Source organism: Mytilus galloprovincialis, chromosome 13 (assembly GCF_965363235.1).
Source record: "Mytilus galloprovincialis chromosome 13, xbMytGall1.hap1.1, whole genome shotgun sequence".
NCBI classification, from domain to species: domain Eukaryota; kingdom Metazoa; phylum Mollusca; class Bivalvia; order Mytilida; family Mytilidae; genus Mytilus; species Mytilus galloprovincialis.
The window spans coordinates 966517-994207 of NC_134850.1; the positions used below are offsets into that span (position 1 = coordinate 966517).

General features: G+C 33.3%; 1 protein-coding gene across 1 annotated transcript in view; it reads right to left on the reverse strand.

The window, feature by feature from the left end:
* Positions 1 to 7910: 7910 nt before the first annotated feature.
* Positions 7911 to 27691, reverse strand: part of LOC143056235 (glycine amidinotransferase, mitochondrial-like) — a 149271-nt gene continuing 129490 nt past the window's right edge. The window contains exons 4-7 of the mRNA XM_076229320.1: positions 15790 to 15955; positions 14479 to 14600; positions 13640 to 13790; positions 7911 to 8077 (exon numbers count right to left, since the gene is read on the reverse strand). Of these exons, the coding sequence (XP_076085435.1) occupies positions 7926 to 8077; positions 13640 to 13790; positions 14479 to 14600; positions 15790 to 15955 (591 nt within the window). The 3' untranslated portion in view covers positions 7911 to 7925. The remainder of the gene's footprint in view (positions 8078 to 13639; positions 13791 to 14478; positions 14601 to 15789; positions 15956 to 27691) is intronic.

Sequence of the window (27691 nt, forward strand, 5' to 3'; positions counted from 1 at the left end):
ATGTTTCTGTTATTTTATTTGCATGGCAAAATGAAAGACGATATAATATCAATGGGTGTACATGCAAATTTTTGGCATTTTTAAAAATGTGTATTTATTATATGTCTTTTAAAGGAATCCCAGAAACAAAAACAAATCTTTTGTCGAGCAGTTGAAGGCTGTGCACCGCATTTTTTTCATTATGCTTGTAAGGTGTCATTTTATCGCGCTTTTGTAGCATTTTTTCCCTTCCTGTTCATTTGCATGTCTTTTGTCAAATTCATTTTGAAAATTAAACCCTCTACTGTAAAAAAGATACATATGGTAATCTTTGCATTTGAAGCACGTCTTAAATTCTTCTACCTATAGGATAAAACTCTCATATTAATATGTGTATACCAACACGATTAATCATTTGATATAAAAAGATAGTTATATAAATACGGATATTTCTTAGAATTGAGGGTCATCCTTTAAAAGTTACGGTCATCATTTACAAATTATGGTCATCTTAAAAGCAGTTACGGTCAGCCTTGTTATGAATCTCTGATTCTGTTACGGTCATCTCGATTGTGATTTATTTCATCTTGGCGATTGTTTCAAATCGAATTTCCCGTTTCATGCACATTGATCGGAAGTAATTAGTGATTTCCGAGTGATTCTTTTATAAATTTACATCGTTTCAATGTATGATTTGTAAAGAAAATGATATAGAAACACTTAAACAGACAATACAGAAACTGACCTAATTTTTCATCCGACATCTTGGGATGACCGTGAATGCAGTTACGGTCATCAGCTTTACCCCCAGTGAATGCTGATCGTTATAACTGTATACCATTTATCATTGACCTACCACTTGTGGTTCACCATTAACTAGACCTTATCACTAACTAATACATTATTTGACGACGACGCTGCTTATGCCACCGATGCCGGAAACAACATACATGTATACGTCTCGTTTTTTGACTCAGTAATGTGACAAAAAATAGTTGGAAAAGTCTTACTCTTTTGATTGAGTTAAGCCATTTTAATTGATATTTTATAGAGTGTCTTTCTAGTGTCCAACTAGAACACAGATCACGGAAGAAGAAACAGGAAATTCTAAAACAGAAGTACTAGACATGCTAGAAATGAACAAAACGGCTTCATACAAACAGCATAACCAAATGGTACAGAACAGCAGGAATGTACAAATAGAAAATGTAGATGAGCCAAAAAACATCAAGACAAAACCGAAAAAGGCAATATAAGTGCAAAAATATAAATGAAACTACTCAACAGCTTGAAGATCAATTAGCACAATGCAGAGCAAGACTAGTCATAATGGAAGATACCAATAGAGACTATAGAAATACAATCAATCTACTTAGGATGCAATCAGAAGAAAGCACTATTGACAAAAGTAACTTAAAAACCTACCAGCCAAATTGTGGCTGTAGCAACAATTCGCAGGAACAGACTATAAACAAAGTCGATATGATGCTGAACAACTTCCGACTAGAAATGGAAAATAGAGACCTAAGAATAAAACATCAAATGAAGATGAATGAATTAAGACACAAACTGCAAATAATGGAATTACAGAAAGAAGTAAGAATGTGGCAAAGACCAGGAAGTCATGAATATTATCCTTATAATCAGAATATGGACAATACTAGGAACTCAAACCAACACCAAATGAGTGATCAGCATACTGGTGTATAGCTTATAAACCAGCAATCCAGGATTCCTAACCAAGCCAATTCACCATTCATGACACCTATGGCACCTCCACACTATAGCCAAATACCAACAGAGCAGAGCAGAATAAATCCTGGCCATATTCAAGCGCCAATGTACCACAATAGCAGAATACAGGCTATACCTGTAAATAGTCAAAGTAGCCACCATTACCCTGGCTATAGAAGTATACATGTACCAACTGGCAGTATCAACACTAACATGATACAAAATGCACATTTATACAGACAACAATATAGGATGACTGCACAACCTATACCACAAAATATAAATCACCACCAAGGATATAGTCAACAACAGACAAGCAGAAAGGAACAAAGTCAAAGAAACATCAATAAAAGATTTTATGACCAAAGAACAAGCAGGCCAGTAATAGCTAAACAAAGTCATGCAGAAGAAATTGAAAGACAAAAACAATTGCAACAGCTAACAAATCAGGCTGATAATATTATCCAAATAGACAAAGAACCAACAGAAGAAGCTAGAATGACCATCAATCTGACAAATTCAGCTGCCGCAAAAAATGATGAAGTCAAAGCACATACAGAAGTAAGCCATCAAGTAGATGTCACGCCCAGAACTGGTCTTATAACAACGGCTTCTAGTGGGGACGCCCCGCTGGAAGCGGACTGCCATCAGAAGTTCCCCTCTCAAAGGGGGGCCAATGTTGGTGGTCCTAAGCATCTAAAGGGACTAGTTCAGGCTGACAATCTAGAAGCAAAAGAAGATGGGAATAGAAAAAAACCAAATCATTTTTTAGGCAGCGGCCGATCAAACAAGATAAAAGGGAGGATATCATTATAGGTACACTCAATGTACAAAATGTGAAATCAAACGCCCTCTATATCAAAAACTTGTTAAGGGATGTACATGTGTTATGCATTCAAGAACACTGGCTTTTTAATGCGGAAAAGAAAATCATAGCTGAAATTACTGAAAATAGCGGATACATAGCTAAAAGTGTTGATGATAATGACGACCCTGATTTCAACGTATCAATGAAAAGGGGTTATGGTGGAGTAGCCATAATCTGGAAAAAAAGAAATTAATGAAGAAAAAAAAAAGGAACTGATAGACGGTGGAAATAGAATACAAGCCATACATATTCAACAAGGAGACGGACCAATATGTCTTATAAATGTATATATGCCATCAGATAGCAAAAATGCAGACATCGAATACAAAGACACATTGGCTCAAATTGATGAAATGATAGAGAACTATAAAGACACACACGAAATTATAGTATGTGGAGACATGAACGGGTCACTTGATAGAAGCTCGACACCTCATGATAAAATCCTAAAGACATTCTGCAAGGAAAAATGTATAGGAAATACTGAGAAATGCCCAGTAAAAGAGACATTTTATCACCAGAATGGTATGTCGAAAGGACAAATTGATTACTTCCTCTTCAAAAGTAACTCAGAAATCATTAACAAAATCAGACAAATTGATGTCCTTGATACTGACCCAGAGAATACCTCGGACCATGTACCTGTTATCTTGACACTGAATAGTCAACTGAAAAAAGTCAGGGAAAAAGCAACAACTATCATAGCAAAACCTAAATGGACTGACTGCGACCATCAAATTTATAAGGAAGTCATCAATAAAGATCTACCAAAACTCATGCAAAAATCAAAAGGAATCATTGAGCAAGATATAAGAAATCTAGAAAAATTGCTACATAAAGCCGGAGAAGCAGCAATCCCAAAGTATAGAAGAAAAATCAAAATCAAATCAAAGGGAAAGGCGATATGGAATGACCAAATAGATAAGGCATCAAAGCAATCACAAAATGCATATAAAGTATGGAGGCAACATGGAGCACCTCAAGAAAGAAGTAATGAGCTCAAAATCAACATGACAGCTGCAAAGAAAAGCACAAAGACAAGCCTATGCTTCGCAGAGAGAATCAACAGCGGGAAAAATTATGAAAGCTTCAAATGCAGATACAAAACTTTTTTACAAGCTTATCAACATGCAAAGAAAAACACCACTTACTAATACCAAGATACTGAAACTAAATGAAAAGACTGCAGAAGATGGACCAAGCATAATGAACATCTGGCAAGAACATTTCCAACAACTAGCTACACCAACAATAGAGGAACATTTTGACACTGAAAAACTAGAGCTAATAGAAATACAAAACAATATAATAGAATCCATAGAAAGGGAAAAAGGTCAAGGCATAGATCTTGTTAATGTAAAGGAAGTAAATATAGCTATAGAAAAACTTAAAGCAGGAAAAGCACCCGATGAAGATGGAATTTCGGCAGAACACTACAAACATGGGATGGAAGAGTTAACTCCCTTTATAGTACATCTGCTAAATTTAATCTTAACATATTTGGATGTACCAATCTTCCTAAAGACAGGGATTCTAACACCAATCTTAAAGAAAGAAAAAGACAAAACATTACCATCTAGCTACAGAGGAATAACCGTAACTAAAACCTTTGCAAAAACATTACAAAGTATATTGAAGGATAGAGTTGACTCTGTATTTAACAACATACAAAACTCCCTGCAAACAGGCTTTACAGAAGGAGTATCATCACTATGTGCAGCATTCCTCACATCAGAAGCAATCGAAGAGTAAGAAGTTAAAGATACTGCTGGTCTTAATAACTCTTGATGCAGAAAAGGCATTTGACAAGCTAAACCATGAAATACTATTCAACAAACTGTACCATTATGGAATAAAAGGAAAACTCTGGATATTACTGAGAAACTTGTATAAAGGAAGGAGCATTAAGGTTAAATGGGAAGGGCAATGTACAGAAGATGTAATGGTGCTACAAGGAATTCAACAAGGTGCAAAACTATCTACAACACTATATAAATGCTACAACAACGTCATACTGGATAGCATATTAAAAAGTGGACTTGGAGCATGTATTGGTGATATACAAGTCCCTGCACCAACATGTGCCGATGACATTGCTGTCCTGGCAAATAGTACTGCAGATGCACAAGGAATATTAGACATAGTGCAACACCATACAAGCAGAGATCTAGTCAAAATCAATCCAACTAAATCTGAAGCTGTTCTATACAATGCAAAAGGCTCAAACATATCAACATTGCAATTTGAAGACAATGACATGAATATAACCAATGAAACCAAACATCTAGGTATCAAAAGAAACGAGCAAAACCGTGCAAATATCTCAGAAAGAATAAGAACCGGTAGGGCAACAATATACAGCCTTCTTGGAGCTGTGTTACATGTCAGAAGGGGATTCTCACCCATGGTCGCATACAAGCTATGGAGAACATATGCAGTACCAAGAAGCATATACGGACTTGAGGTGATGAACCTACTTGCAAAAGAAAAGGATATGCTAGAACTGGCAGAGAGAAAAATCCTCCGACAAATTCAAGGGCTTCCAAATGATACAGCAAATATGGCTGTCTATACCCTGGTAGGAGCAGAACCTATTGCCATCACATTAGACAAAAATGTACTTACCTTCTTCATGAATATTGTTCGAAATTCAGGAACCATAGAATGTGAAATTCTGCGCCGACAAATAGCATTTTCAGACCAAAGAGGAAAAGACTTTATCAACAGAGTAGAAAAAACTCTATCAAAATACAATTTGAAATCTAGCAGCTACTACATAGAAAATCCACTGAATAAAATCGAATGGAAAAGACTAGTAGGAATAAAGATCAAGGAATACTGGGAAAATGAATGTCATAATGAAAAAATGGAAAAAACATCACTTAAATACATAGAGATACAGAACAATCTATTAAATGAAGCTCACAATATATGGAAAAGTGTAAAAAACAATAGTAAAGATGTAAAGGTAGGAGAAATAAAAGCAAGAATAAGTACTCAAACGTAAATATTCCAAGCCAAAAGAGCTAAGTTCGATCCGAAAGTTAACCCGATGTGTACAATCTGTGAACAGGGAAATAAAGATCTAGAACATTTTATTCTACACTGCAAAGAATTAGAGCAAATTAGATCTAAATACTTCCCAAAAATTGAACAGACAATGGATGAAATTGATACCTCTCAACATACAAGAAGATCATACAACAAGGGAATTTACTGCAGCTCATAATGGACTGTACTAGCAAAGACATAAACTGTTACTCAACTGTGTATGAAAGCATAGAAACTCTGGCTAGAAATATGTGTTATGAGATGCACATGCTGCGCACAAAAAGGATAAAAACTTAATCACAAGTACAGTATAAGCAAACTTTTTAAAATAAAACAGTTCATTACAAATAGTATATCATCTTACTATTTTATGACTTATAAGTACATGTATATAAAAATAAATCTTCTCTTTTTAAAATTGTAAGATATCAGTTATAATTTAAATAATAATGACAAGATCCCCATATAGCAAATTAAACTGTGAAGAAAATTTATGTATATATATTAGCTTAAATTTTTCCAAACCCCAACCATTTTACATAAGTCTTATAAAATATAATTTTCATTATAGTTCCCGATGTATTTATAGCACTCTTAACTAATAATTATAAGTAATTTTTATTTGAGACCATTTTAATTCTTATTTGTAAATATATGCAGTTGTCTCTTAAAATTTTCTTACAACCCAGCACATATGAATTATTATATATCTTTTAAAACTTTATGATGACAATCCTATGAATTAATTATGATATTTATCATTTAGTGATTATTATAACCAAATTCAGTCATCTGTATATAATTATTTGTTTCCTTATGTTTTAAGGTGTACATAGTTGCTAAAACTATACCCTTTTGGTAGTGCTCCACAACTAATGGAAGAATATCAAGAAACTGAACTGAACTGTTGTAATGTTAAACTATTGTTTCAGATAAGAATGATACAGGTAAATGGTTGGTACCATTAAAACGTTTAAACCCGCTGCAATATTGTTGGCACCTCTCCTAAGTCAGGAATCTGATGTTCAGAAGCTGTCTTTAGTTGATGTGGATCATAAGTGTTTCTTGTTTTTTTTTAAATATATATAGACTAGACCTTTGGTTTTCCCCTTTGAATGTTTTTAAATTGCACTAGTAATTTTTTGGGCCTTTTATAGCTTGTTGTTTAGAATGAGCCAATGTTCCATGTTGAAGACTGTACTTTGACCTATTATGGTTTACTTTGATTGAGAGTTGTTTCACTGCATGGCACTTATACCACATCTTTATATCGTGCGTTGGTGTTTTTCTGTCATATTGTTTGTCATAAACTGTTTTCGTACTAATTAAGCCATTGGTCTTCTCGTTTGAATTGTTTCTTCAGGAGAACATTATACACCATATAAATATGTAACAGCAACTATGTTCCGTCAGTTACTGTGTTCCGTCGGAACTTTTCAACTAGTTATTTCGTTCCGATGGAACTTTCCAACTAGTTGTTTTATTCCAAATGCAGTTGAAAATTTCCAGAAAAAGGAGCTAGTTGAAAAGACCCGGAACAATGTAGATAGTTGAATGGTTCTTGCGGAACAGAACAACTAGTTACATCGTTCCGAATATACCTTATTTTGTCCTTTTTGTAGAAAGAGGGGGAAGAATGAGTATCAGTATATATAAGAGCAAAGCATTAATTTACAATAATACCCATTGCACTGAAAGGGGTTTCTTTGGGGAAAAGGGACATGGAACTTAACTTTTGGGGAAAAAATGAAAATGTTTTTAAATTTTGATGTACTGAGGGGGAAGAACAAACTCCCTCAACAAAATTTAAGTTGTATTTCATAGCTCACATAAAACGGAATAAGTTGCATTATCTTGCAAATTTAGTTTTCATAGTACCCTCAAGAGAGGGAAGAATAACTCCCTCCTGCATCAATTCTCCAAATGGAACTATGTAACTGGTTGATATGTTCCGTTGGAACTTTGGGCTAGTTTGTTAGTTCCGGTTTTGACTAATTTGGCAATAAGGAACTTTCTAACTAGTTGATATGTTCCGTTGGAACTTTTCAACTAGTCACTTTGTTCCGGTGGAACTTTTAAACCAGAGGAAGAACAAAGTAACTAGTTAATAAGTTCCTCCGGGCTAGTTAGTTCTTTCCGCCTGGAACTTTCCAACGTCGGAACAAAAGAGCATGTACAAATACACTACAAAGTCAGTTTCATTACAGAAAAAAAGAAATAATCATATCCTTAAACCCATGTTTATTATGCTTTGATATAAAAGTTGATAAAACAGACATGAATGTGTAAAACTTCAGCTGTTTGTGGTTGTTTGATTTTCATTGCTGTCCATATTTGGAGAGTAATTGTGACATTCACCAATACGTCGGACATCTGAAGTCTGGCAGTGAATGCTACCACCAAATCTGTAAGAATCTCTGTATGGTACACGGATACATTTAATACCTGAAATATATATAAATATTAATCAATCTTAAAACGCTTAATTGTTTACAAATATATGCATTTAATATGAAATATATTGAGATTAAGTAATTTGAAATAATTTCTGTATGGAAAACTGATTCATTTGACACCTCAAATTTTTAATGAACTTCAAAAATAACTATTTTTATATAATAACTAACGTTAATAAAGAATATTAAATGTATTTGTTTAGTGTATGTTCACTTGTGTTTATACTATGTCTTTTGATTGAGTTTAGCCATTTCAATTAATATTTTACACTGTCGCTTTCTATGTTTTGATGTTACACTATTGTTTCCGATAAGGGTGAAGGTTGGTACCTATTAAAACGTTTAAATCCTCTGCAATTGTTCAGGACTCTGATGTTCTGTAAATGTCTTTTTTTTTGTGGTTCATAAGTGTTTCTCATTCCTCGTTTAAAAAAAACCCGGTAATAATGGTTTTCCCGTTTGAATGGTTTTACACTAGTCTTTTTGGGGGCTCTTTATAGCTTGCTGTTTTTTGTGATCCAAGGCTTCATGTTGAAAACCGTACTTTGACCTATAATGTTTCACTTTTATAAATTGTGATTTGGATGGAGAATTGTCTTATTGGCATTACATTATAACGTTGTGTCGTTTGTTTTCTCTTATTTTTGAGTGTAAATTCACATTGCGATAAGACGTGTCACGGTACTTGTCTATCCCAAATTCATGTATTTGGTTTTGATGTTATATATATATGTTATATTTGTTATTCTCGATGGATTTTGTCTATGTGTGTTACATTTTAGTGTTATGTCGTTGTTCTCCTCTTATATTTAATGCGTTTCCCTCGGTTTTAGTTTGTTACCCCGATTTTGTTTTTTGTCCATGGATTTATGAGTTTTGAACAGCGGTATACTACTGTTGCCTTTATATACCACATATTTGTATATCTATTATAAATATGATATGTCATTTATTTTATTTTCAACTATCTAAGATTTTCATTTTCATTTGAAATTTTATCCTATTTTGAAGCAGTCAAAGCCTTTCACAAATAAATAATCAAGTTCCGTCCCCTACCCCTCCCCCTGAACTGTAAGATAAGTGCAGCCACTGTTTAAGGTGGTAAGTGTGTCTTTCACCATCTTGGATTGTAAATAACAGAGAACATAAGGTCTTAATTTTGCAAATGAATTGGCAAAATAATACGAGGAATGAAGTTAGCTTATAAATATGAATTTCATTTAAAAAAAATAATTATAAGAATTTAACTATAAATATTGATATTTTTACAAGTGCAAATTGTTTTTGCTTGATTCTTATTTGTTTTTAAAATTGACATTTTATGGGGATATAACTCTGATTTAGCATGTTTAGTGGTGCATGTTTTGAGGGAATCTACATGCAATTTTGCTATTTTGTATTTTAGCCGGGAAAAAACGTACGGCACACTATCTGTTCTTTTGATATTCTCAAAACACTTCCTAAAAGCTATCTTCTTGTATTTCAATTTTCAATTCTATCATTTAGTTTAGCATCTAATCAAATAATGGTGTTTTTTCTTGTATAAAACCATACAAAATGTGTTATTTTATAATTTGTATTATAGTTTTGAACATATCACAATCTATACTTCGTTTTGGGAATGTATAAACAAATTCTATCAAGTATACTTCTATACCACCTTAAGATAAAATATTCTACTCTAGAAATAAACAGAATAATAGAAGAATATGCTCTCGCTTAATCCTTTTGGAATTTTGTTTGTTACAAAACTTAAACATTTTTCGAAAAAAACTAAGGCTTTTCTTATTCAAAGAATAGATTACCTTAGCCATATTTGGCACAATTTTGGGAATTTTGGGTCCTCAATGCTCTTCAACTTTGTACTTGTTTGGTTTAACAACTGTTTTGATCAGAACGTCACTGATCAGTCTTATGTAGACGAAACATTTTATACTGCACTTGTTCTATTTAAGCAGTCAAAATGCGTTGAGCCTATATTTCTATGTCTTTGAACTTGTTTGGCTTTACAACAGTTTTGATCTCAGCTTCACTGATGAGTCCTATGTAGATGAAAAGTGTGTGTGGTGAATAACATCCTGGTAACTTTGATAACTATAATCAAGCTTCAAAATGGTAAAGCCAGATGGAAAGATATAAGGAAGGGATGGTCAATGGTAACACTTAATGTCCCTGTCTCCTATGACCAGCCAGAGGGAAAGATATAAGGAAGAGATGGTCAAGGGTAACACTTAATGTCCCCATCTCCTATGACCAGCCAGAGGGAAAGATGTGTACATTACTGGTCAAGGGTAACACTTAATGTCCCCATCTTTTATGGCAGGCATGGTCAAGGGTAACACTTCATGTCCGTTTATTTTATGGCAGGCATGTACAAATAGACTTATCATACCTAATGACTCAAGGAAGGGATGGTCAAGGGTAACAATTCATGTCCCTGTCTTTTATGGCAGACATGTAAACATAGACTTATCATACCTAATGACTCAAGGAAGGGATGGTCAAGGGTAATACTTAATGTCCCTGTCTTTTATTGCAGGCATGTAAACATAGACTTATCATACCTAATGATGGAAGGAAGGGATGGTCAAGGGTAACACTACATGGCCCCGTCTGTTATGGCAGGCATGTAAACATAGACTTATCATACCTAAAGATGGAAGGAAGGGATGGTCAAGGGTAACACTTAATGTCCCTGTCTTTTATTGCAGGGATGTAAACATAGACTTATCATACCTAATGATGGAAGAAAGGGATGGTCAAGGGTAACACTACATGGCCCCGTCTTTTATGGCAGGCATGTAAACATAGACTTATCATACCTAAAGATGGAAGGTATGGCAGGCATATAAACATAGACTTATCATACCTAATGATGGAAGAAAGGGATGGTCAAGGGTAACACTACATGGCCCCGTCTTTTATGGCAGGCATGTAAACATAGACTTATCATACCTAAAGATGGAAGGTATGGCAGGCATATAAACATAGACTTATCATACCTAATAATGGAAGAAAGGGATGGTCAAGGGTAACACTACATGGCCCCGTCTTTTATTGCAGGCATGTAAACATAGACTTATCATACCTAAAGATGGAAGGAAGGGATGGTCAAGGGTAACACTACATGGCCCCATCTTTTATGGCAGGCATGTAAACATAGACTTATCATACCTAAAGATGGAAGGTATGGCAGGCATATAAACATAGACTTATCATACCTAATGATGGAAGAAAGGGATGGTCAAGGGTAACACTACATGGCCCCGTCTTTTATGGCAGGCATGTAAACATAGACTTATCATACCTAAAGATGGAAGGTATGGCAGGCATATAAACATAGACTTATCATACCTAATAATGGAAGAAAGGGATGGTCAAGGGTAACACTACATGGCCCCGTCTTTTATTGCAGGCATGTAAACATAGACTTATCATACCTAAAGATGGAAGGAAGGGATGGTCAAGGGTAATACTTCATGTCCCTATCTTTTATGGCAGGCATATAAACATAGACTTATCATACCTAATGATGGAAGAAAGGGATGGTCAAGGGTAACACTACATTGCCCAGTCTTTTATGGCAGGCATGTAAACATAGACTTATCATACCTAATGATGGAAGAAAGGGATGGCCAAGGGTAACACTTAATGTCCCTGTCTTTTATTGCAGGCATATAAACATAGACTTATCATACCTAATGATGGAAGGAAGGGATGGTCAAGGGTAACACTTAATGTCCCTGTCTTTTATTGCAGGCATATAAACATAGATTTATCATACCTAATGATGGAAGAAAGGGATGGTCAAGGGTAACACTACATGGCCCAGTCTTTTATGGCAAGCATGTAACCATAGACTTATCATACCTAATGATGGAAGAAAGGGATGGTCAAGGGTAACACTACATGGCCCCGTCTTTTATGGCAAGCATGTAAACATAGACTTATCATACCTAATGATGGAAGGAAGGGATGGTCAAGGGTAACACTTCATGTCCCTGTCTTTTATGGCAGGCATATAAATATAGACTTGTCATACCTAATGATGGAAGAAAGGGATGGTCAAGGGTAACACTACATGGCCCCGTCTTGTATGGCAGGCATGTAAACATAGATTTATCATACCTAAAGATGGAAGGAAGGGGTGGTCAAGGGTAACACTACATGTCCCTGTCTTTTATTGCAGGCATATAAACATAGACTTATCATACCTAAAGATGAAAGGAAGGGATGGTCAAGGGTAACACTACATGTCCCTGTCTTTTATTGCAGGCATATAAACATAGACTTATCATACCTAATGATGGAAGGAAGGGATGGTCAAGGGTAACACTACATGTCCCTGTCTTTTATTGCAGGCATATAAACATAGACTTATCATACCTAATGATGGAAGAAAGGGATGGTCAAGGGTAACACTACATGGCCCCGTCTTTTATGGCAAGCATGTAAACATAGACTTATCATACCTAATGATGGAAGGAAGGGATGGTCAAGGGTAACAATTCATGTCCCTGTCTTTTATGGCAGGCATATACACATAGACTTATCATACCTAATGATGGAAGGAAGGGATGGTCGAGGGTAACACTACATGGCCCCGTCTTTTATTGCAGGCATATAAACATAGACTTATCATACCTAATGATGGAAGGAAGGGATGGTCAAGGGTAACACTACATGTCTCTGTCTGTTATGGCAGGCATGGTCAAGGGTAACACTTAATGTCCCCGTCTTTTATGGCAGACTTGTAAACATAGACTTATCATACCTAATGATGGAAGGAAGGGATGGTCAAGGGTAACACTACATGTCCCTGTCTGTAATGGCAGGCATGGTCAAGGGTAACACTTAATGTCCCCGTCTTTTATGGCAGACATGTAAACATAGACTTATCATACCTAATGATGGAAGGAAGGGATGGTCAAGGGTAACACTACATTGCCCAGTCTTTTATGGCAGGCATGTAAACATAGACTTATCATACCTAATGATGAAAGGAAGGGGTGGTCAAGGGTAACACTTCATGTCCCTTACTTTTATGGCAGACATGTAAACATACACTTATCATACCTAATGATGGAAGGAAGGGATGGTCAAAGGTAACACTACATGTCCCTGTCTGTTATGGCAGGCATGGTCAAGGGTAACACTTAATGTCCCCGTCTTTAATGGCAGACATGTAAACATAGACTTATCATACCTAATGATGGAAGGAAGGGATGGTCAAGGGTAACACTACATGGCCCCGTCTTTTATGACAGACATGTAAACATAGACTTATCATACCCAATGATTGAAGGAAGGGATGGTCGAGGGTAACACTACATGGCCCCGTCTTTTATGGCAGGCATATAAACATAGACTTATCATACCTAATGATGGAAGGAAGGGATGGTCAAGGGTAATACTACATGGCCCCGTCTTTTATGGCAGGCATGTAAACATAGACTTATCATACTTAATGATGGAAGGGAAGGGATGGTCAAGGGTAACACTTACTGTCCCTGTCTTTTATGGCAGGCATATACACATAGACTTATCATACCTAATGACTCAAGGAAGTTGATGGTAGGTAATTCAGATTCTTCAACAATGGCTTTATCTGGTCCTACCATTAACAGATTAATACTCAGCCATGCACTAGACTCACAGGACTCTGGTACAACCATGCTGTTAGGGAATGGAGCATCTAATATCTAGAAAAAACAGGAATGTTTCATTAAAACATATATTTGTGGAAGCTGATTATACTGACGATGGCATGAAGGATCAGTTATGTCTCGCTTTTTCGAGCAGACCCTTTTTCTTTCAAAACCTTTGAAAAAATAACAAACACGATTGTATCCATAGTACACAATTGCCCAACTCATACTGCCACATTCTTTGTTTAGTGTACCGTGATATTAGGGTAAAGACTTTAATTTGGCATTAAAATTAGAAATATCATACCGTAGCATGCGTAGAAAACATGTGTACTAAGTTTGTAGTTGAACGGAATTCAATTTGGCCAAAAACTTTAACCTGAAGCTGGACAGAAGGACGGACAAACAGATGGACAGAGGCACAGACCTACAAACATAATGCCCATAAATGGGGCAATAATAAATGCAGCATAAAAAAGGATTTTATAAGATATTCAGATATCAAAAAACACCTTTCTAAACTAAAGAATGTATATGTATTAGAATATGGATAAGAAAAGTTGTGGTAAGCGGGAAAAATTTGTATTGACACAAAATAAAAAAAAACAAGATGATTTTGAATATCTGACAAAAAGTCAAAAATCAGAGTAGTATATGGTTTATAGAGAATTGCTTAGTTCCTTGTGTTGCAGGTTATAAGAAATTATAATAACTGATTTAACTTATAGATACGTATACTCACTTCCCAAGATGAACCTGTGAATATTCTGTCTTTATCTTCCTTTGTAATTGGTCGATCTGGAGGGTTGACGAGGATTCCTTTCCTTTCATTGGTAGTTGGTACTAATGGGACCAGTGATGCATCTATTTCAATTTTGAAAATAAGAATAAAATAACAAACTATAGACTTTAACGATATGTATCTTGAATCAATCAACCATGAAATATTTAACAAGACTTAATGTATTTCATATAGGACAAGTTCAATAAAATCATACATGGTACCCCAGGTGAATACCATTTTATCATCTGTTGGGAGTGTCATAATTTTTTGTTTACTGTAAAATTTATCTGATAGTCTAATAATCATCAATTGAGCTTTTACCCTGTTACATGTACCTCTCATACTCAACTGTTACTTATACATATTATATTTTACAATAATTATTATGACAGTAGTCGTAAATACATCAATCAATAATTACTACTCTCAGGAAATGATTAAAGATTATCATTTAAATATTTACAGTTCAATAGTCCTATTTGTCAACTACACTTTTGAATAATTAAATTTTGGATGTAACACGTCTCCTGATTAGCTGACTTTGTTTTGTTTATCAGCTTTGACTTCATAAACGTGTTTTCATGATTTACTAAGAATTAAATTATAAGAAATGACTGAAACATTTGTTCTGTGTATGAAGAAATAACATCAAAAATGTGATTAACACATACTGAACAAGAATGTGTCCCCAGTACACGAATGCCCCACTCGCACTATCATTTTCTATGTTCAGTGGACCATGAAATTGGGATAAACCCTCTAATTTGGCATTAAAATTAAAAAGATCATATCATAGGGAACATGTATACTAAGTTTGAAGTCGATTGGACTTCAACTTCATCAAAAACTACCTTGACCAAAAACTGTAACCTGAAGCGGGACAGACGGACGGACGGACGGACGGACGGACAGACGAACGGACGCACAGACCAGAAAACATAATGCCCCTCTACTATCGTAGGTGGAGCATAAAAACGAGTAATCATTGCAATTATAGGACAATACTTTATCTTCCAAAAAGTACATTTTTATTTATTTTTGTTTTCTCATGATTATAGCCAAAAGCATAAACAATTGTAAATAAAGGGCAATAACTCCTTATTCATTTGTTTGGTCAGAGAAAGTAAATTTGTTGAAAATAAAATGGTGGACTACTAACTCTAAGGTCGTGCAATCATCTTGACAAATATTCATATTAAAAATAAAGAGGTATTGGTTTTCTTTATGACTAAATTGAAAATATATCAAATATGTTTCAATATGTACAACTTATATGTACTGGATTCAGATCACCAGGAAAGTGAACTTCGTATACTCGATAACCACGAGATTTCATGTGACGTCTGAGCCAATCAATGCCTTTTCTATTAGCTGTCATGCTCTGCTGCACAATCAGATCTTTTCCAAGTCTCAAAACTTCAGCAGCGTCAAAACACTAGTAAATTTTTTTTTTAAATTATACAATATAAAAATGAAAATATGTCTAGTTTTTACTTTACAGGTGTATCTGGAGAGCATGATTCTTATTACAAAAAGGTAAAGTCAGCTGGGACTGTAATATGGTACCTCTGTGTTTCAAGTTGGTGCTCTAACTGACAAAGCTAATAAGAAAAACTTAATCAGCTCTGTAGCTTACGTCTGGATTAGTATCAACTACATGTACCTGTACTAAGAGAAACAATCCTGTCACACATCATGAACATGTGTTGTATACCTCTTTTCGGTATTTCTAGTTACCGGAAATATAGAACATAATTTAGACTATATACTTTGCCTTTGCTTGCAGGCAGGTAACAGTTAGTATTGTCGCAGCCATCCATGTGGTTTGGTCAATAGCAGTAAAACATAATTTCCGATGTGTGTAGGCAGGTAACAGTTTGTGTTGTCTGCCATCCATGTGGTTTTGTCAATGGCAGTAGAATAAAATTGATCGATATAAAGCGTGACTTCAACCTCATAGTCTCCCAGACAACAAAAGGTTTGAGGTCCACAACACATTATATAAATATCAATCGCCATATTGGTCTTCAACTATCGTCAATCTTTACCAAGTCAGTTGCCAGTAATTCTGTGTTTTTTTCCTCTGCTATATTTGTTTTTCTTTTTAAATGTTTTAGTATCAATCAGGCAGTTTTGTTTAAATTGTTTCACAATTCCTCATGCAAGGCTTTTAATTGCTAAAAAATTAGTGTGAATTTGGCTAATTGTTGAAGACTGTACTGAGTGACAAATAGTTACCATAAAATAAAATATTAAAAAAATCAATGCATAAAAATTGGCATGATTGGTATTCACAAAAGTTTTTGTCTGATATCTTTCATTTTTTGTTATTTATAAATACTTACCGGTTCTGCTTCATTGATTGCATATTTATAATTTTGTATCCAGTCTTTACGTTCCTGACAATTTGTGTCAAAAGGAAAGTCTAAATTATACATGTTTTCTGACATGGTCGGCTTGGGAGCCATCGTCCATAACATGTCTTTATCCTTCTCAAAATAATCATTCAGTATTGTCCTGCAAGATTATTTTTTTTTATTTTCACAGTATTGAGCAAAAAATTGTAAAATACCAATTTTATACATAAAGATTATGGCAAAATAGAAAATTTAATAAAACAATTTACATTTAAATTCCTTCTTTTTTTCTGCCATTGTAGGACTGCTGTTATTGTTCATATAAACCCTTTTTATAATGAGGTACAAACGTTAGAATCTTATGGATCGTCTGGGTAATGGAATTCCTTTTTCTAATTGAAAATATTCCAAATAAAATAACACAGTATCTTTAACTCTCCTCCTCTAATTTTAGGCATAATTTTTGGGGTTTTGTTTTTGGTTGTACACATGGTTAAAACAATGCTTATCACTCTAATATCTACCTGTATGCCATTGACTCAAAATATCGAAATCTACTGCTCATAGTGGACTCAATAATTTCATTCCCGATTACCAGCAGGGTGTCACGTGGACAGGAAGCTCCATGTTGATGCTCAATTGAAAAGAACTCTGTCCTCACGGGTTGTGTAAAATCAATTTTATCAGGTCTCCTGACTGTGACATTACACTGGAATCTAAGTACCCTCTCTAAGTTGTCAATCTGGAGAGCTGCTTTGTGTATGTATTCATCGCTCTGTTTTCCTGTTCTTGGAAAATATATGAAATGATATTTAATAATTAAGATCAAATTTCAATCCTATATTTTAATTTAATCCTACTGCAATAATCACTGTTAATTACTTTTATATTGCAGAACATTTATATATACTTTTAGACAAATATGTGTGATGGAATTGCTTCTCTCCATAAGTAGATACTTTGTTATAGTCAGTGGTAAGATGATAGGCAGATCCAGGGGGCCTGGGCCTCCTCTCCCTTCTGGGGGAACAATTTGATTGATTATATAGGTAATCACGTTCTTGAGATGACAATTAATTTTGAAATGAAAAATATGGCTCTCCTGTAAACTATGTTTACTGTGTATATATATTGGTGTGTGTATGTTTATATCATATTGGCCATTGTTGGCTAGGCTTGAGATCTCACAATACTTGTTTAGTCCCACTGCATGCATGTACCAGTCCCAATTCGGAAACTCTAGCCTTTGTTAGTCGTGTGTGGTTTTTCTTTTAATTTTGGTTCATTTATTTGTTTATTGCTGCTCTAATTATTTTACGTGTTTTCGTGTTTTGACGTTTTATTTCTCTTTTTCTCGTGTTTGGTTCGATGTGCATGCTTTGTGTTTCTTCTTATTTATTTTCTGTGTTTCGTGTCGGTACTCTTAATTTCTCGTGCGTGTCCCGCATTAAAATTTTGATTAAAAAGTAAACCGGGACTTATTAACAGTGAGTGTGTTCAGTATAATACCCTCTGAAACTTGAGTAATCTAATAGAACTTGATTAGTATATTGTTACACATCTACTTTTGCATTTCTATTGTATATAGATATAGGAAGATGTGGTGTGAGTGCCAATGAGACAACTCTCCATACAAATAACAATTTAAAAAGTAAACCATTATAGGTTAAAGTACGGCCTTCAACACGGAGCCTTAGCTCACACCGAACAACAAGCTATAAAGGGCCCCAAAATTACTAGTGTAAAACCATTCAAACGGGAAAACCAACGGTCTAATCTATATTAACAAAACGAGAAACGAGAAACACGTATATATTACATAAACAAACGACAACTACTGTACATCAGATTCCTGACTTAGGACAGGTGCAAACATTTGCAGCGGGATTAAACGTTTTAATGGATCCAAACCTTCTCCCTTTTTCTGAAACAATAGCATAACATCACAACAAAGAAAAACATACGATAAAATATCAATTGGCAGACTTAACTCAATCAAAAAACGTATGATTAAACAATGAACGAATAAATTTGATCTGCGATATCTGAATACAAATGGTATGTAATAAAGTTCATCAAATTACTATGAATAATATTTTTTTCTAATCAGATGCTAAAAGGTAACCACAAGGTCTTCATGTCCATTAATAATTGCTGCATGATCTCCAAGAACGGCTGAGTAATAACTTCTGGTACTTTTTTCCTTAATAATAACGATTTTATTTCTCGTGCTTCGTTTTCCCAATTTTTATTTTTTCGTGCAATGTTTTTGCGATATTTATTTCACTTGTTTCCGTGTACAGTACCCCTCTTTACCACCCTCTTGTATAGTATAGTTAATTGATATACATGATTATCGCTATTTTATGCATTTTTCCTTTGATCTTTATAATTTATTTGTGATAATTTTTCATATCATGCTTCTCACTTGAGATAGAAAACTGTCGTTAGAAACTCACGAGACACATGACGTTGCTTAAGAAATTGAAATGAACTTTATCATGGTCATAAGTAAAATAGCAATAAACAGATTATCATTGGTCATCTCAACTCATTGCTTTTCTCACTTTCGCCATCCCGGCTCAAGCGAGAAAATCAATCTCATTGAGATGATCACCGATAATCTTTCATTATACCATATGTTTCCTTACCTGCTAGTAGGAAGATATCCTGGTTCTTTTTGAGGTGTACACCAAAAGTCTGGTACTCCCAATATGATTTCTTCTAAAGGGTCCCATTCATTGTGAGAGTTTACAATTTTCATCTTTGAATCAGTTAGCTATTAATACGTTATTATCATGATTATAGAATGTCAACTGAAAAATAATCTTGGTGTTAAATGGACTCTGTAAAAACTCTGTACAATCCTTCAAAATTAGGAAGATACATTTTGTAATCATTCATTATAAATGTAATACAAACACCGCGTGCAATTGAAGAAATTTTAAGGGGGATATTATTGTTCTGCTACAGTGACTTCATTTGCATGATGCTTTGATGAAAAGCTCATTAAAAATTTTTTATGGAACAAGAAAGATAACTCTTGGCTAATTAAGATACTAGATAATATGCTGAAATCTGTACTGTTGAAATGGTCATTTTCATTTATGTGCATTAAAGTGTCAAAAATGCATTTCTATAAGTTCCTGGAATGTAAATGGTTTATTTAGGAATATAAATAAACAAAGATCAAGTAAACTGAGTGATGGAGATATAAGTAAATATATGCAATCTGATATAGTATGCCTAGCAGAAACACATGCAAACTCAAAAGATGTTTTACAATATGAAGGTTATAAATGTTTTATGAACTGTCGTATAAATGAATCAAAGAAACCAAGTGGTGGTCTCGCAACTTTTATTAAAAGAAGTATTATACATGGTATTCAATTGGTTGACAAGTCAGAAAAAGATATGCTTTGGTTCAAATTAGACAAAGGGTTTTTCAAATTTTCTAAAGATTTATATTTGTGTTTTGTGTACATTTCTCCAAAGAATTCCTCTTACACATTAAAGACAAGTTGTGATAGAATAATTTTGGAAAAATTAGAGAGAGATATTTCAAAATTTAGTCTGATGGGAGATATTATGGTAATGGGGGATTTAAATGCTCACATTAACAAAGGGGAACAAGATTTTATAGTAAATGACTCAGATCATGTTCTTGACAATTTTTTACCACTTAATTATGTGGCAGATAATATACAAAAATTTTGTAATACTGAAATACATCAAAACACAAATGAATATGGAAAGAATATTGTTGATTTATGCATTGATGCACAACTTAGAATTTTAAATGGTAGAACCATTGGTGATTCAATAGGGAAAACAACATATCATAATTATATTGGAGCCTCAATTGATGATTATTGCATTTGTAACTCAAATTTTTTACAAAACATTGTGAGTTTTAAGGTAGATGAGTTCAATCCTATACCATGTATACTATCTGATCACTGTCCTATACATGTAAAAATTTTATCTCAAGTTACTGATAGAAATTTACAAGACTGTTTAAAGAAAAGTATGAGAAACATTAGATGGAATGATAGGAAGGAAATTACTTTTAAGTCAACCTTATTAAATTTTGATTTTGAAAAATTACGTAAAGACCTAGAAAATATTAATAATTCACTTGATAAGCAAGGTTCTGGTATAAAATTAAATGAAAAAGTTTCTGAATTTTCTTCTTTTTTGATAAGTGCTACAACAAAAAGTAAAAATGATATAAAAAATATGTCAAATAAATCAGATTTTCAGAAAAGGAGAAAAAAGAAAAAATTGTGGTATGATGATGAATGTGAAGTTAAGTACAGACATGTGAAACAATTGGCAAGGAATTTAAGTAATAATCCTTGGGACAAAAATTTGAGACAAAAAGTTGCTTTAAATAAAAAGGAATTTAACAAATTAACCAGAAAAAAACATAGACTTTTTAAAAATAAATTATTAAAAAATATTTTAGAATCTAAAGACAAGAATCCATCACAATTTTGGAAGTCAGTAAATCAATTAAAAGAAAAAGCAAGTAATGATCCCAGTTGTAATATATCCCCAAAGGAATGGTTGAATTATTTTAATAAATTAATGAATATAGATCATATAAATAGTTATGAAAATGAAGATACTCACACATCTTCTTACAAAAATCAAAACATTGAAATTTTAAATTCTGAGGTTACAACTGAGGAGGTACAGAAGGCAGCAAAGAAGCTGAAGTTTGGAAAGGCAAGTGGGCCTGATGGTATATTGAATGAAATGTTAAAAATTACATGTAATATTAATCCTAAGGTGTTTGTCTGTTTTTTCAATGTTATATTAAAATGTGAAACCTACCCTGATTTATGGAGAGAAAATTTTATAAAACCAATCTTTAAAGGTGGTTGTTTCAATGACCCCTCTAATTATAGAGGAGTTGCATTATCTAGTTGTTTTGGAAATTTTTTTACTAAAATATTGTCAAACAGGTTGGATGATTTTCTTGAGGAAAATAATATTGTTTGTAGTGAACAAATTGGATTTAAAAAACACTGTAGAACTAGTGATCATATTTTAACCTTAAAATGTCTTATTGATAAGGCCTAAGGCCTTCAAGCTATTTAAATCATTGTATGTCTGTTTTATTGATTTTAAGAAGGCTTTTGATACAGTTAATAGAGAAGCATTATTGTATAAATTGTCCTGTTATAATTTATCAGGCTGTTTTTTCAATATTTTGAAAAATATGTATTTTGAAGTTAAATACTCAATTAAGTTTACAGAAGGCGAAACAACGTCATTTTCATCAAAAGTGGGAGTAAAACAAGGCTGTATTTTAAGTCCAACTCTTTTTTCCTTATATGTAAATGACATGGTTAATATATTTGACAACACATGTAACCCTACTGTAATAAATAATGTCTAATGTAAATTATCTTGTCTTATGTATGCAGATGATATTGTTTTGATATCAGAATCTGCAAATGGTTTGCAAAATTGTTTAAGTAAGTTATCAAATTATTGTGATACATGGAATTTATCAGTAAATATAGACAAATCAAAGGTTATTATTTTCAATAAATCTGGGAGAGTAATTAAAAAACACAATTTTAAGTACAAAGATTATGTATTAGAAATTACACCAGAATACAAATATCTTGGAGTATTATTTAAACCTTCAGGTAGCTTTACCAAGGCAAATGAATACTTATGTAAAAAAGCAAGGAAAGCATCATTTTGCATTTATAAAACTTTGCATTCAGACAAATTAAATATATTACCAAATCTTAAATTATTTGATTCATGTGTTAAACCTATACTTCTTTATTGTAGTGAAGTTTTATGTTTAGATACTTTGTTGAAAAATAATGTTTCCATGGAGTCTAGATATTTTTTATATCAACCTGTTAAAGTACAAATTAAATTTGCTAAATATGTCTTAGGACTTAACAAAACTGCTTCAAATTTAGCAGTTTTGGGAGAATTGGGTATGATCCCATGCTCTGTTGATGCTACTAAACTGTGTGTAGGTTACTGGCATCATATAGTCAATTCAAATCCGGATAGCTTAATAAATAAAATTTATTCATCAAACCTTAATAATAAGTAAGACTGGTATAGAATTAAAATGAAATTGTTATTTGAAAAAGTTGGATTTGACCATGTCTGGGAAAATCAAAATTCATTTAGCATGTTTAGTAAAAATCGTTTGACTGTTTCTATATATAAAAAATTGAAAAATGATTTCATAAAATTTTGGGACCATTCTATTTCAAAAAATATTATTGATAAAAGAGGAAATAAATTAAGAACTTACAAAGATTTGAAAAAGAAATTTGAGATGGAAGACTTTTTAAAATTAGATATAGACAGAGCTGATATTTCAAACTTTGTGAGAATTAGAATTAGTAATAGTATCCTTATGATTGAAAAGGGCAGACACAGAAAGATTGATTTAGAAAACAGAATATGCCCTCTATGTAAATTTGAAGTTGAGGATGAATTACACTTCACCATAAAATGTACCAAACTCAATGAGTTGAGAATTAAATTTTTTCAGAATATTTCAGATATTTTACCATCTTTCAATAATCTTTCAGACATAGAAAAATTTCACCTCATTTTTCGAAGTAACGATTATGATGTCAGTAAATGTTGCATAAAAGGTATTAGTGAGATGTACAAGTTCAGACGTTCACTAACTTAAGCTATTTTACGTTATTATTTAGTATATAAATTGTATAACTATGATGTAAAACTGTACCTCCTCAGTCAAATAGATAGATAAGAAAGAAAATATATATTACCATTTTATGTACATATAATTGATTGTAATGATTACTGTTTGTTTGTTCTTTGTGTATGTGTTGATGACAATCCAGATTTTGGATTTTTATATCAATAAAATCTTATATCTTATATCTTAAAATATGTTTGTCAAATATAATTACATAACAAACAAAAAGTTTTTACTTAATTATGTCATTATTCACCCCCTATCTGTACCTGTTTATAAATTTAACAATATTAGTAATTGTAATTGAGCTGTTTCCCTTATGTGAAACATTGTGTTGTATGTCGCCCTATGGTTGGGTTGTTGTCTCTTTGTCACATTCCCCATTTCCATTCTCAATTTTATGAAATAATCACCCCTGACAGCTGACGAATTAGATTGTAATGCATGATTATTTTTAAATCTGTATCTAAATATTTAAATAAAAAGTTAGTTTTCAAATAGAGTTATTCCTCTTTGTCCCAATTGTACTTTCTCTTTGATTTGTATTGATTAAAATATGCTATGAAAATTGTTTTTTTAATTAGTTATAACGAATTTTGATTAGATTATACATGTTAGAGAACTTAATTGAGTTAAAAAGAATAATTTACCATTCGTGAAATCGCACTGTACTATAATAATTTGGGGGCTACCGTTTTCTTTGAAGGCAGGTACATGTACATGATGAACGTATTTCACTATTTGTAACATTTACTGTTCACACACAATACCGTTGTTCTTTATGTTTCATATATATGGGGGAGTTCTTTGTCCCTCTGCTGATTATTAGGAAAACATACCTTTAAAGTATATATTTTAAACGTGTCAAAAGATATGCTTGAAAATACTGGCGATCAATCTCTGTAGTCAGGTAGTAAAACCACATGTTTTTTATTTACATTCGACCGGAAGTAAGAAAAGAAACGTTTGCGGTTGGCTATTTTGTTTTTGGTGGGGGCAGTGTGTGCTCGTACCTGCGTGTGGGTATAGGGGTACGCGTAGCCAAATATTGAAAGCCAGAAAAGCGCTTCGGACGCAAAAAAATTATTAAACGTGTTATATAATGAACTGCATGTCCGTTATTCAAATAACTTCGATATTTTTTTGGTAGAGGTGTGCCATTTTTGCCCATTTTAATATAACATTCACTGAAATTCAGTACCTACAGTATAGTTATATCAGAGACATATAATACAATTATTATATGTCTCTGGTTATATAAATATTTATTAGAGAAAGATTCTGACCTATACTTATATACAATATTTGAAATATGACCCATGCTTAATATGTAAGCACTAACTCATCATCACTCATATTTCATAAATATACTAGCTACCCTTAAGTTTTTATATATGACATCGTTTATTGAGGGTCAAATCAGGAGACAAATTTTCGGGGTACATTTTGGAACTAATTTGAACTTTCAAATGAATTGATTTAATTTAATATAATAATTGAAGGTTAACTTTCAAATAAATTGATTTGATTTAATATAATAATTGACCATTAATAATGTAAGATTCTCAATAGCATATTTATTTATTATATGTAGATCATACCCCAAATCAATATACAGTTATCAAACGTAAATGCATTTTATTATAGGATGTCATTAAAAAGGAGGGTCATTTTTAGATAAAATCTCGCAAAATTATGACCCATATTTTTGGCACATCCCCGTATACCCAATAACAGGAAGTTACCCCCCCCCCCCCCCGAAGTATACTGATATTTTTATACATGTTATATGAAGATAACATCAAACACAAAATATTCTTAGTTTGAATATGTTTCATCTGAAAAGATATATAGGACTAATTAAAGGCTATTTGAAATTTCCTAATATTTTGTCTAAGGGTGACACATATTCGACGTTTTTATCAAAGGTGCAAAGAACTGAAATTAAGTGCAATCAGTCAAAGAATTACAAAGAAATACTTCTTTGAAATATTTTTTTCATTCAGGAAATTGATCGAAAATCGTTGTCTGTTTTTCGGTCCTTTGCGGTAAGTGCCGAAATTTTGTCTAAGTTTTAAAAATATTCATATTAGTTATAATAATATAATTTACCGGCATATTTCTTCCATTTTACGAATCCTTTGGACATAAGACAAATAAGACATAAAGCTTTATTTAGAGTCGGTATGAGCAAGCAATTACAAACATAAGCTCTGAAGAGCTTTTAAAACCGACATAACAACAAGTAAAACAAAACATACATATGGAGTCATGCACACAACATTAAACATATAAAGCAAGAGTTCATATCAGTATATAACCATGCAGCACAAAAGTTCTTTAAGCATCGTATAAGTTAAACACATACTGATACATGCAATAATGAGATAAAAACAAAAGCACAAATAAAATGGTTTGCACATAGAAAGCATATTAAAAGCACATAAAGTTTCTAAAATTAGCACAGAGCAGCAGAAGCACTATAGCATGTATAGTAAAGATAATAAAATAAATTGACGTCCATTATCACTGTACTATTATGCATATTTTAGGGGCCAGCTGAAGGACACATACGGGTGCGGGAATTCTCGCTACATTGAAGACCCATTGGTTGCCTTCGGCTGTTGTTTGCTCTATGGTCGGGTGGTTGTCGCTTTGACATATTCACCATTTCCTTTCTCAATTTTATTGCAATGCTGAAAATAAAGCAACAAACCAAAAAAATAATGAACATAGATTAAATGGTGTTGCAGGCAAAGCATTGGCATGAGCTGCCAGACCAAGAATTTATCAAGTTCTTTAATTGATTTAAAGATGATCGCTTTCGAAGCTCATCTGGCAGCTCATTCCAAAACCTAGCACCCGCATACCTGAAGGATTGTAGGCCATATGCAGTTGTTCTTACATGTGGTAGATCTGCTGTATTCTGGTATCTGAAAAAGTAAGTGTTTTCCTTTAAGTGAATCAAATCATGGAGATATACAGGACAATCTTTATTTATAATTTTGAAAACTTCAATCGCCAAAGATCGCATTCTTCTTATTTTTAAAGATGGTAATTTTGATTTGCAGAGTAGATCTTCATAACTTGCTGAATGGTCTTCATAGATGAACCTTAGTGCTCTCTTTTGAATTTTCTCTATCTTTTTAGTATTTACCTCCCCACAAAAGTGCCAAACTAGTGGGCAGTAGTTAAAGTTGGACATTATGAAAGAATAATAAATTGTTAATTTTCCGAGTTTAGTCAGGTGTTTACCTATTCTTTTTAATACATTCTTTGGAGGTTTTTACACCTCAAAATCATAAAACGGCGAATATGAGCGCCACACTCTACTCAGAAGCGGATCCAGTCATTTAAAAAAGGGGGGTTCCAACCCAGGACAAAGGGGGGAATCCAACTATATGTTCCAATTCGAATGCATTGATCGGCCAAAAAAGGGGGGTTCCAACCCCAGAACCCCCCTGGATCCGCCAATGCTACTGAATTTGAATAAATATACTATGTTAAAAAAAACTCAAGTGTGAAAATTGAAAGTTGTCAGACCACCAATTAAAAGTCCCTATCTGTTCACCGAAATATTGCATATTTCACAGCTTTCTAAATATTTTACCTAAAGAATCATACATGTATCAGCTTTATACATGCCAGTTTTCAACAGATGTTTAAAATCATACAAGAAAGAAGAGTTCTTCCGAACAGAGGTACCATTAAAAATAACCCCTGGTTTTCTGGAAATCTTAAAAATTAGTATACTATGAAGTGCATTAAGCGTCAAATGTGAATGCAAACTCATAAACAAGCAATTTTAGCTCAACATGGTCTTAATATATTTCTCTTTCACCAAAAGTTTCAATTCTGCCAATTGTTTATTAGTTTAAGTAAACAATGACATCAAATGCACTATTTTTTGTCCGAGTGGGCCTACTTTCAATTGGAGGGAGTAATTGGTGGTGTGACACCTAAAAGCGACTCAGAAGCGGTGTTAACAAACTTCTTGAATGATTAATATTTCAGAATACCTGAATGTTCCATACTTTGTATACAGCTGTCATGTGTTATGAAGTTTCTGTCTGTCACATGTCCATATAAAAAAGAA